Source organism: Eleutherodactylus coqui, chromosome 12 (genome assembly GCF_035609145.1).
Source record: "Eleutherodactylus coqui strain aEleCoq1 chromosome 12, aEleCoq1.hap1, whole genome shotgun sequence".
NCBI lineage: Eukaryota > Metazoa > Chordata > Amphibia > Anura > Eleutherodactylidae > Eleutherodactylus > Eleutherodactylus coqui.
The window spans coordinates 45,363,848-45,376,640 of NC_089848.1; the positions used below are offsets into that span (position 1 = coordinate 45,363,848).

A 12,793-nucleotide genomic window follows, 5' to 3' on the forward strand; every position below is an offset into this window, starting at 1 on the left:
GGGAAGGGATTGAAATATAAGCCCTTCACTAAATGTCAGCCCAGCTCTCAAATAAATTTTTTTGACTCACCTAGAAGAGCTGTCCGGCTCTTCTCTCCGGCCCCGGTAGTCTTCTTCTGGAGGCCGGGGATTGAAAAATTCCCACCTCCAGAAAGCACTGCCTCCGATTCCGATTGGCTGAGTACTGTGACCAGAGGCAGCGCCCGGACGGTATTGAATGACAGCTAAGTGCTGCCTGTGATTGGTCACAGCACTCAGCCAATCAATTTTTTTTTACAGCTAGGGCTGATTTTCAAGAAAGGGCTTATACTTTCAAGGCCTTCCCCTTAACCCCTTGAGTGGCAGGTTTCCTATCACCCTGTCGTGCCCACCAGGGCAGGTTTTTTTAAAATGGTCTAATCATTGAATTTCAACTAGTTTTGCAGTTGCGTCTCAAGAGCCATAACTTTTTCATTTTTCCATTGACATGGCCATATAAGGGCTTGTTTTTTGCGGGACAAATTGTGATTTTTTAAACAGGGGGGAGGAAAAAAAGAAATGGGGAAAAAAGAAAAAAAGGGGCCATGTCATTAAGGGGTTAAATAATGTATTAACTTCCTTCTCTGGGTCATTACGACGCACACGGATACCACATGTGTGATCATATTTTTGATTTTTTACAAAGTAAAGGGAGACAAGTGTTTTTTTTATTTTTTTAATAATTTTTTTACTTTTTTTTTATATATTTTTTTTTTTTAATTTTTTTTTTTGTCCCTATAGGGGACTTCCACAGGGACCCATCAGGACCCCTGATCACATTCCAGGGGTCCGATGGTGACAGCCCTTTACATGCTGCAGTGACAGCCCTTTACATGCTGCAGTCACATAGACTGCAGCATGTAAAGGGTTAACACAGCAGAGATCGGAGGTTTTCTCTGATCTCTGCTGTAAGAGCTGGTACCTAGCTGTCCTCTGACAGCCAAGCACCAAGCTCTCCCTGCCACAGAGACCATCGGCTTGCTTCTGACAAGCCGATGGTCTCTATGGCAACCTGTAAACAAAGCAGGACATTGCCGACATGTCGGCAATATCTTCTGCTTCTGTCATAGCCCTTGCTTTGTTTTCTGTGGGTCTGTGCAGGCAGAGCACACTGTCACAGCTTGTGGCATTGTGCTCTGCAGCTCCCATAGTGATACACAGCCCGGAAATCTTCCGGGCAGTATCGCTATGAGCAGTGGAGCTCGGCCCCGGAAATTTTCCGGGCGTGCCACTCAAGGGGTTAAAGATCATCGCTGAGGTGGTTGCCTACAACCCATTGCTTTAAATGGGGCAGCAGCAGTGTCTGAAGGTTGTCAGTTCAATCCCCGCAAGAATGGTTCAAGAATGACTCGGACTTCCATCCTTCAGAGGTCGGGAAACTGAGCACTCAGCTTGGTGAGGGGGTAATAAATTAACTGAAAGTGCTGCGGAATACGTTGGTGCTATACAAATAAGATTTATTTTTATTTAATTTATATTTCCTTTCCTTCCTACAAAATTAAATTAAAATGACAATGGTCTTCAGAAAAGGTCCCTGGCATCCAGATTTGTACCAGAGCTGGACGGCACACGTCTCATCATTTTGTCTCATTTATACAAATATTAAATAGCTTCTTTCGGTTTCTTTTCTTTGACCCAAAAGTCATACTTATCTTAAATCCGCAGAACATTCACTTAACACATATCACAGAGGAAAGGCGCAATTATGATGCTCAGTGAACATGCAGCGGAGAGAGATAAGAGCCCATGCTTTTAGATACATCAACTACCTAGAAAAGGTCTTAATGACCATCATAATATACATATTAATAAACCTAAGTAGATTTTATGGGTGTCACATTATTACCTGATCTCCAAAGCATGAAATTGGATAGCTAGAACATTATGTCTCGGATTTGTCGCCTTTCGAGACATTAGGATGAGATATAATGAAATTATGCATGGCCAGGAGAAGACCCTGCGTCTCAAGGAGTTCGAGTATATTCTCTTGATTAGATATAAATAGCTTTTTATTCTGTCTGCTGGGTGAGATCGTTTAATGTTTTACATAATTTGGATATTTCTTTTTTTATCAACTTAAAAAAAATAAAAAAATAAAATATTTAGAACAGTTCTCTGAATAAGGCCCAATGTCCATAGACGGATTGGATTTGTGGAAGATCCACAAATCAAGCCGCCCATAGGAATACATGGGCACCCGCAAATGGATTAAAGCATGCGGATTTGTTTTGCAGACCTTTCGGTCCGGAAAAGAAATTTGCAGCATGCTCCATTTTGCCGCGGATCCTGCACGGACGGCATCCATTGAAGTCAATGAAAGCAGTCTGATCCGCGGCCGATTGAAGCTGACACTGCGGATACCGTGGATAAGCAGGGGTTAAAAAAAAAAATTACTGCGCATGTGCGCGGTGCGCCGGACAGCGCTTCTGCGCACATCCGCAATGAAAGAGAAAGAGGATCCAGATAGGTTGTAGGGGAGCTGCACTGGATCCAGACAGGTAATTATGTGTCCTCAGCCGTGGGCAGGGTGGGATTCCGCATGCTGAATCCGACCCGCCTGTGGACAGGAAGCCTAAAGCAGTTACTAAGGGGCTTTGTTGAAAGGAAACTTGGCAAGTACCAGGTCTCATATAAGGCCATCAATACTTGTTGATTGCATTAAAATATTCATATCAACTAAAAAAAAAAAAAAATTATATTATAATTATAAATATAACTATTTTCAGTTTTTTTTATGCTGTAATATATCACAATTTATATTTTTACTTCTTTTCAGCTGATTATATATAGATATATACATTCTAGACACATTCTGCTTTCCTCATTGATACTGAAGCGTCCCCAGACAGCTTCTCGTTGTCTCAGGATGACAGGATGATACTATGACAATCTGTAACAAGTGATGTTTGAGGGTAGATAATCACCTGACGGCCCCTGATGGGATCAGAAATTAGTAAAGGAGAAGCCTCTAGTGATGCCGCAGCACTTTGAGGTTCACTTGACACATGCAGCGAAGTGGAGATGCTCAGCGCTTTGCTTTTTAAAATTCAAAGGATTTGAGGTAATCTTTAAATTAAGCCATGCAAAGCCTTACTTAAAAGAAAAAAACACATACAGAAGACAGAAGAGTCACATTAGGTACCGCTGAGGCATTTCTCACTATGACAAAAGACAAGACATGTTAGCTATTCGCATTGTGACTTGGTCTTATCCCTTCTTCATGGTGATTTTAATACATAAAGAATGGCGTCCATGAAGGATTTGGATTAAACGGTGAGGCTTCTACTGGGGCAATAACATCCTAGCTCGTTAATCAAAACTCAGTTGGGCTTGGTGAGCTGACCTAGACAATCTTCACTACATATCTGTCATTTGAAGGGGTTGTCTCAATTTGACAAAACTTTTCAATATTGAAGCCGGCCAGGCAGGATTGTCAACCGTCCAGAAACTCCTGGACAGTCCATAAATATGGGGCACTTTTTCCCAAGTCCAACGAATCAGATTTTTTTTTGAGGCTGCTGGTCCTTGACTAGGTTGTTATGACTGTAATTTCATTTTACAGTTCAGAGTAAAGGCAGGTAATGACTTCATAGTAGTATTTGACCTATAATCATGTATCACTTAGAATTTTGATCATTTATTACGGTATCGAAAGGGTCTTAAAAAAAAAGGTGTCTGTCCATGATTTTTTAATAAGTTGTCCAAACAAAACGGCAAAAAGGCAATTTCGCCATCTTTGGTGTGGGTCTTGTTTCTACAGTGTACACTCCGCAGCAGAAATGACATATTATTTTGTGGGTCAGAACGATTACTACTATACCAAAATTTATATAGTTTCTTTTGCTGTACTGCTTTGGAAAATAGCAGCGCTTTCAGGCAATTTCTATTTATTACCCCCCAACCAAGCTGGGTACTCATTTTACCAACCTTGGGCCAGCTACCTAAACCATGTGGGGATTGAACTTGCAAACCTTCAGGTTGTGAGCGAGAGCTTAGGACTGCATTTCTGCTGCCCTAACATTGCACCACATGGGGCTCTGTTAGCCTTCCCTTTATACTGTACATTAATTGGCTATAGATATGATTGAGAACTGTTAACTTTACATCAAATCAGTTTCCATACATACATTACCTATTGTTGTCTCACAGAACTTTTCTGCTGCCACTTCATTTGCAATGTTGGCTCCCATCAGCACACTGATCTCAATGCCCATTTTCTCACGAATAATGTCAGAAATCAACTTCAGACCCTCGGGGCCTTCATCTACACCCTGAAGACAAGCAGAGCAATTGTCATATCATGTGGAGACAGGTGGATGTACAGCTACTGGCAGCGCCCGCACTTCAGCCTGCTAGGAGACTTGGCATGGAAGATGGGATTTAAAGGGATCCTGTTATAAGCGGTGTGTTCCTTACTCCTTTTTAATGTGTAACAGTCATACATATACATTGCATTTATTTATATATATCTCAGGATCAATAGCTGATTGGCTGTGATCAGCTGCTCGGGACCCTGGCCAATCAGCTGATTGGCACCCACTGTCAGCGCTTCAACACACAGGGATATGGAGCGGAAGCTATATATTATAAATAATTTTTCTTTTCAATCCCCATAAGTCTTGAATGAATGATAATTGCACTATATAACATTTCTGTAAGCATTCTATTACACCACGCTACCGGGACAACCCCTTTAATGGGCAGAAAAAACATGGTTGCCATAACAAGCGAACAGCCACCAGCAATCTTGCTGCGTGTGAGCTGTTTGGGTGACAGAGCACCCCCTCCCTTTGTTGGCCTTTTAAAAACACAGTTATCAGAACTGATATCTAAAGAGGGTTACCTGCTGCGATCCGAGTCATCTCCCATCCTAGCAGCTGTGCCCAGGTTTCAGGTATCAAAGGTAACCAACACCCACCATTTACAGTGCGGGCAAATGATATCAGACACCCACCGTACATGTATAGTGGATGTCAGGAAGGGGTTAACAATTGAGTATTACTATTCCCCTTGTGAAATGGGTGTATCCCTACCCAGTCTAATACTATCAGACTGTGTAGTGACACGTACCGAACTGGTAACACCCAGTTTTTCAATGTATTCATAATTTTCAAGAAAATATGCACCTGAAGATGGAGAATGCAAGTTTTAACAAACAGTCTGGAGAGTCAACGGGTTCTCTTTATTAAAAAAAATAAACACGGAGCGGATCTGCGCCTTTGGTTAAACACTCGCCAAGGTCTTAATTATATTACTCCATTGACTATCTGTCAGCAGCCCTACATCTACTTTTCTTTTTCTAGATTGGATAGGCTGGCAGTGCTGTTAATAAGCATCGGACAGTGACGCACCCTATAACCGCACGGGTAACAAACGTCACATGGTGTGCGATGCGTCCATGAGGCCGGCTGCACATCCGGACCCCGCCCCAGGATCAGACAGTGACGCACCCTATAACCGCATGGGTAACAAACGTCACATGGTGTGCGATGCGTCCATGAGGCCGGCTGCACATCCGGACCCCGCCCCAGGATCAGACAGTTACAAATGTAGAAGATAGAAGTCAGCAGGGCAGCATCCATTTAGAATCACTTCTTTTATTAGGTAAAATGCATCAAAGGTGAGGCAAGCAGCCACGTATTGACCCTATACATGGGTCTTTATCAAGGTAATGCCTCAGTTACAACACCCACAATAAATAGTATCAACAGACCAATCAACGTACAAGACAATAGTATTGTTTTATATTATGTATTATTGTCTTGTACGTTGATTGGTCTGTTGATACTATTTATTGTGGGTGTTGTAACTGAGGCATTACCTTGATAAAGACCCATGTATAGGGTCAATACGTGGCTGCTTGCCTCACCTTTGATGCATTTTACCTAATAAAAGAAGTGATTCTAAATGGATGCTGCCCTGCTGACTTCTATCTTCTACGTTTGTAACTAACGGTGGACCCTTGGAGTCTGGATCCTGTCTGGGCTTTGCATGGTACCTTACACCAGTGGTGTTATTTGATTGGAGTGCTGCTGCTATCTCTTGCTATTCCAGAATCAGACAGTGACGCACCCTATAACCGCACGGGTAAGAGCCACATGGTGTGCGATGCGTCCATGAGGCCAGCTGCACAACCAGAATCAGACCCTGTGCCTAGCCGATGTCCTCGCTTACCTGCCATTTTTTGTGCTGCGTATGGTCCGGACAGCTCGCCGTCGGGCATGCGCAGTTCTAGTGCAAAATGCTGCAGCGTTTCAGAATAACTACACCCTGAGGTTTGACTTGGAGCCTCTACCTTCAGCGACCGCTCTCCTCTGGCAGGCTGCACGCAGTAACCGCTCTCCCCCTATACACAGAAGGGGAGAGAGGTTCAAGTCCAGCTTCAAAGTGTATTTATTCTGAAACTCCGCAGTGTTTCAGAACAAGACAGCCAGAAGGGCAACACCACTTAGCCATTATTTATTAGATGTAGTCGAGTCCCATCTCATGTAACGCACCGCATGGAGTATTGTTTATCGGAAATACTCATTTTAAGCCTCACATTGGGATTGAAATTCTTCTCTTCTCTAAAAGTTGTGATATTACATAACCCATATCGTGCCCACGTGATACAGGGCATTTCATACCATTGTAAATACTTAGACATAAATAGAAAAAAAAACAAAAACCCCCCCACTGTTTCAATTTGTAGCCTAAATAAAACGCGGGTCACCTTGATGAGGGTTATCCCCAGAGCTTTGGAGTGGACTTGCCCAGAGATTTCCTGGCAGATTTTGTGTATGAACTGGTGAGGAATGACGAACACGAGGAGGTCGGCATCTTTCACTGCGTCACTCAGCTTTGGAACAGCGACCTAGACAATGTAAGCACAATGTAAGCATGCAGCATTAACACAAGGCCGGGGATGATCCCTCCTCAGGCCGCTCTCACACCGCAGCGCTGCATAGTACAGCGATTTCAAGCGTGGAGCTTTGCCGCGATCTTACTTTCATGCAGACAGCGGGGTGTAGCACACCTCACCATTGATGAGGTGCGCCAAGCGCAAAAAAATAAGACAGACTCCAGCTGATGCCACGATCGAGTGCATGTCTGCGAGGCCCCATTGATTTCAATGGGAGTTATACCTTTAGTGACCATCAGTACACCTTTTCTACAGCGCTCACCAAGGTTCCTTATTCCAACGCATACCTCATGTTACGGCACATTGCGATAAGACCGGTACTGGTGGTCCGTACTGGTAGGAGCACAGCTTGCAAAACTCTGTCAGAGGGCTCCCTGGGCCATGTGATCGGGAGTGTGCCAATGGGTTACCATGGCGCCTGAGGACTTGAAGATTGCCTCGGTTCTGCCATTTACAGTGTACAGAAGTACTGCAGTGTATTATAGGAACAATCGTTCCCAATAAAAATCAAGCCCTCAAGTGGGACAAGAAGAAAAATGTTAAAAATTGCAATAGCAATGGTAAAAGCTACTGCCCTGCTGGGATGATTAAAAAACAAAGTTAGGGGATTCTTTAAAATGTGCCAGTAAAAACATTATTATTTTTTTGGCATCAATGCAATTTTGGTAATTTGGTATCAATGCAATTCTACTGACCCGCAGAATTAAATTTAATAAACACCCCTCTGCACTATTTGCAATGAAAGGAAGCAGGATGGGGGCGGGGCTAAGTTCTGCAAATTAGCCCCACCCCTCCTCATTGCAAATAGTGCAGAGGGGTGGAGAGGAGGCAGAGAGGGGGCGGGAGCTCAGTTCCTGCTCTTGGCTCTTCCATCCCCCCCCCCCCTGCAGATGAGGACGACGTATATCGGCTCGGTGTGAAAACCGAGCCGATATACGTTCGTGTGAATGCAGCCTTAGAAAGAGTGGAATTTTATATTTGCCAAGAATGGGATCAATGGAGACTAGAGACGAATCCGCCCTGTGTGAACCCAGCCCAACGGTGGCATCGGCGCAGCTGTTTACACGACTCTCGTCTAAATGGGACATTAATGTTAATGAGGATGCCAAAGACAGATGAGCCCTGCAATCCAACTGAAATGCATGCAGCAGCAGTGTTCATGCATGACCACCACTCCATCCACTAGGGGGACAGTAGGCGCCCCCGCTCTCGGGGTCTCAGGCGCCCCCGCTCTTTGATGAAACTCAAGAACTGTAATCAACGAGCAGAAAATTAACATGTTTAGCAAGAAAACTAGATAGAGTAAACTCTCACCACATTCTCCGGCAGCTTATGACCAGGAAGGTACTTCACATTCTCATGATCCGTGTTGATGATGTCCGTGAGCTTCCTCCCATCAATATTCTCTTCAAACACCCACATGTTGACCGTGGGGGCAAATTTCTGCAGGTTTTTCACATTGTTTCCTATAATTTTTGCAACAGCAGAGCCCCTGTATAGACGTAAGAACAACAAGATATATTCAAGTCAGTATGGCCTACAAGTCATAGAGTTCAAGAGTATTTTGTGGCTACAAACCTTCTGCACCGCCTAAACAAACGCTAAAGCCAGTTTCACGTAAGATTAGTACGGCGCGTTTCAGAGACTCGCATTACGGCTGCAAATTCCAGTCCAATTGCAGGTCTTAAAGGGAACCCATCATCAGGATTTTGCACCATAAACGGTCACCATAGCTCTAAGGCCTCGTGCACACGGGCGGCAGCACTGTTTACTACCTCTATTATGAGGCCGTGATGTCAAGCAGGGACTATAAAAGGCTACTCTTGTGGCCTCCAGAGGGTTTAGTAGGGCCAGCATGACAATCTGTGGAACACCACTTGCAACGTTGTTTCAGCAATCCTGGGGGTGGGGGTCACCGCGCTCGAAGGCCATCAAACCGACTTATCCAGACTTAGGATGTTGCCAAGTTTCCTTCTGAAGGAGATAATAGAGGTGATGTTCACAGAGGACGGACAGAGGTCCCACCAGCCTTCTATGAGACATCCGATATCTTATAGTCCTTCTAGGAAGGAGTTAAATAACTTCGAGACCGAGCTGAAGGACATCCAGTTATTTCCAGGAGCCCACGAGGGGTCCGCTTGTCCTCATCTGTGACATTTAATAACAGATATCTGTGGCGTTATCACAACTGTAACCGCTGCGCACTTAGGACTGTCTCGTTAAAGAGCCTAATAACGCTTGACTGTCACAAATAAAGGAGGCAATTAAAAGCTCACACCTTAATTAACGAGAAGCCATTATTGTCGAACAATAGAAGTGAATGTTACCCAGAGGGAAAGTTGTCACAACATCAGTCAGGAACAGCAGAAGTAATCAGACACTTCTAGATCCTGCCAGGGGGAAGCCACGTCCAGAAAGGCTACGTTCTCCGTCATAGATGGGGGTCCTGAGAGAGGAAGCCCCTCTATTACTCCATATTAGGACATATTCATAGGTGTGGTCTCATTATCTTCAGGCTAGATCATCAATAGTTGATTGGCTTGGGACCCCAGCTGATCAGCTTCTCAGGCGCCCGCTGCCATGAACTGGGGAACGAAGCTGCTGCTCCGACCCCTGTGTAGTGGCCGGTGCTTGTATCTGCATGCTCAGCTTCTAGTGACTTTAGCGATGCAACGAGTGTTTTGGGAGGCACAAGCCGCTTAATAGGTTAGTTGCACCTCTGGCCAACCATGCACCGGTGTGTGCAGTCTATGAACTGGTGTTGGCGGCCCCGCCAAGCCTACGTTTTAGAAAAAAGTAGCAAGCGAGGCAGAAAAGACCAAAAAGTTGCAAAGTTTTGCACAAGGACAACTTGCACAAAAATGTACGACTTTTTTACGTTTACATTTTTCCACCACAAGCAGAAAATGCGATTGCTCCCCGCTGATTATCCCACAGCATGTTAGGGGCGGTATTAGCTGCGGAACCCGGAGGCCGCTGTGTATTCCGCAATGCAAATCCAGTGGTGTGCAGGCGGCCTAATGAGCGCATGCATAAAGTGCGCGACAGACCGTAAACCCCTCCCCCCCCGCAAAACGTAAGAGAACAGAAGCAAACTAAAAGCCCTTTAAAATCAACAGCGAAAAACACAAACGCTTATTTCCGTTTTTCTGCACCAAAAGCGGAACAGAGAGAACGTAGCCCTACACCAATCACCGCGCTCGCAACGGGAGTCTTACGGCCCGCGTCACGAGCGGATCGTAAGGATTAAAGCTCAAAAAGACCGTTCAAAAGAAAGCGAACGCTAACCATTCCGTGTAAAACGCGGGCAACGATCGGACGACCAACGATAAATCGTTCGCTTTTTGCTCATTCGGTCTTTGGCGCGCTTTTAGACGGAACGATCATTGTGCAAAGAAATGAAAGTGAACAATCGTCGTTCGGTCTAAATGCGAGCCGACGACCGGAGGAGGAGAATCGTCCGCCGTTCTCGCTCAGTTGGAGCAGCCATCGCTCGGCCGTCACATTCGCGGGATCAGTGACTGAACGCACGCTGGTTATACCGGACGATAGCGGGCCGTTTACACGGGACGATTAAATCTGATGGATAATCGCGCCGTGGAAGCGCAAAAAAAAAAAGTGAAAATCTCTCACTATTGGTTGACTTGTTATCGGTGACTTTCAGCCGACATTACAAACCCCGCTGGATTGTGGGCTTGTCGCTCCGTGTAAACGCTCCCCATAGGTGGGAGCGCTGAGCGAGAACCCAGTGGCGAAGTCCGTCCGTGTAAACGCTCCGCACAGGCGCTAATGACCTCAGCGGTGACCTCAGCAGTCGTTGAGCCGACCCTCCTGCGTGTAAAAGGTACAATAGATGAATGAAAGGCGAAGGATCCCTGCAGGTTGTTCAGTCACTGGCTGCAGGCAGATCGGACGATCACTGGTCTGCACGATAACCGTCCGGTCTAGCAGGAGGGTGCAGAGCCCGCTAACCCGGCATCACTACCGCCGCACCCACCAGTTCCCGGAGCCCACGATGCACACTCTGAGGGGGGCGGCCATGGCGTCTGCTCGGGGCTGCTGCTTCCTCTGTGATAGCCGCCGCTCCTCCGCGTCTCCGTGCAGAAGTACAACCTGCAGGCCACTAGTTGTGTCACAGCCGGCGCCCGCAGCCGCACGGCATTCTGGGGGTTGTAGTCTCAGCGCCTCCTGACAAGCTGCAGCATGAAGCATGCGAGCACAAAATACGGAAATGTAAACAAACCCATCAAGGTCTATTTTCTGCATGTTGCACACGTAAATACACCCGTGTGAAGCTGGTCTTAGGTCTTATTCGCACGGGCATATTTGCGCAGCATATTACACTCCCAAATTTTGTGCGCTTAATATGCAGTGAATAGAACATAAGTGATTTTAATGGGTTCGTTCGCATGAACATATTTGTTCATGTGATGTGCGATCGCGTGAAAAGATACATGGCATGACCTATCGTGGTACAGGGGGGATAGAACCCATTGATTACAATGGATTCGTTCACATGAACATATTTTGCACAAACCCTTTTTTTGGGCGCAAAAAAATATACTGCATATTCTATTTTTGTGCTTATCACACACGAAAATAGCACATATGAAAGTCATTAAAATTAAATGCCCATTGAAATCATTGCGAGTATGTTCGTGTTTTTTGGGGGATTTTTTTGCGCACGCAAATATACGTTGAAAAAAAGGGCAAAAGTTCACACAAACCGCAAGGGCAAGCGCACGAACTGATCTGGATTATGATTTCTCCAGCAGGCTTTGGGGTATTTTGTCGCTTTCCGAATTGAGTATCGTGTGCACACATCGTCGACCAGAATCAGACACAAATGCTTGTCTAAAACCGGGAGAGTCTCTACACTGTGTAGAGGCTCAGGCTTTTTATTATAACACATGACAACCGCCCTTCAATGGGCGTGCAACAGATTACATCAGTAACATATAAGATTCTCATTTGTTGGATCATATAGAATCCCCCACCTCTCTGCCCACCCCCTTCCAAGTGTTGAGGCAGCATGGACTTCGTCCTCTATGCAGGCAACCTTAAGCAGGTTCTGTATATGTGGCAACTCTTATCAACATGTGCTTAGGCTGAAGGAATTTCTTTGTTGTAGAAGATTCTGTGTAGCTGAAGTCATCTCCGTGTAGTGATGAATCATTGTTTACCTAGCTTCAGGATGAGAGTGGAAGGGGGCCTAGGTAAACACTCAGTATTGGACACAGAATCTACACATAACACTATGGCCCTTTAACTCTTAGAAACTGGTTGAGCAACTTCTATGTACTTAGAGCAAATATATCACCCATCCATTGTCTAGCAAATACCATGATTAGATTGTATGTGTGTCCTTTAAACTCTTGAGCTAAAAGTCATTACAACAGCAAAATACATTTGGGTTATATTAATCGATAGACATTTTATAATAGCAATCATCATGTCTATCACAATCCCCCCTTAAAATGTCTATCCTCTAATTCTCTATATAATTTTCACAGTTTTCTGCGCATGAGCCTATAACTGGAGCGCGTTGAAGGTTCGTTTTAGGGTCTTCAAGGGGGTGTAGGACTTGTCCACTCCTTCTGGGGATGCATTCAGCAAACTCATGGTGGGGGCGGCTTTTCCAGCATCAGTTTCACAGGTCTCTCTGACACGGGATAACACAGCAGACTAGAACAGAAAAGGTAACCATCAGTTCACATACAACAGCGACGCCCGTCTGTGCCAGGATCCTTTACCACCCGCTCATCCATGGCGAGTGCTGGTCCCAAAAGTTAGCTCTTTTTAGTTAGTGCGGTCAGCTTCTTAATGACAACTGCGTCTTTACCCGCGGGTCACGTGTCGTCTAGGATGTAGGTA

The 12,793-nt window shown here is 45.3% G+C and overlaps 1 protein-coding gene across 1 annotated transcript in view; it reads right to left on the reverse strand.

Annotated features, from left to right (window-relative positions):
* Positions 1-11,063, reverse strand: part of GPD1L (glycerol-3-phosphate dehydrogenase 1 like) — a 29,263-nt gene extending 18,200 nt beyond the window's left edge. Inside the window, exons 1-4 of the mRNA XM_066584792.1 lie at positions 10,917-11,063; positions 8,234-8,411; positions 6,731-6,871; positions 4,151-4,289 (exon numbers count right to left, since the gene is read on the reverse strand). Coding sequence (XP_066440889.1) covers positions 4,151-4,289; positions 6,731-6,871; positions 8,234-8,411; positions 10,917-10,960 — 502 coding nt within the window. The 5' untranslated portion in view covers positions 10,961-11,063. The remainder of the gene's footprint in view (positions 1-4,150; positions 4,290-6,730; positions 6,872-8,233; positions 8,412-10,916) is intronic.
* Positions 11,064-12,793: the final 1,730 nt, after the last annotated feature.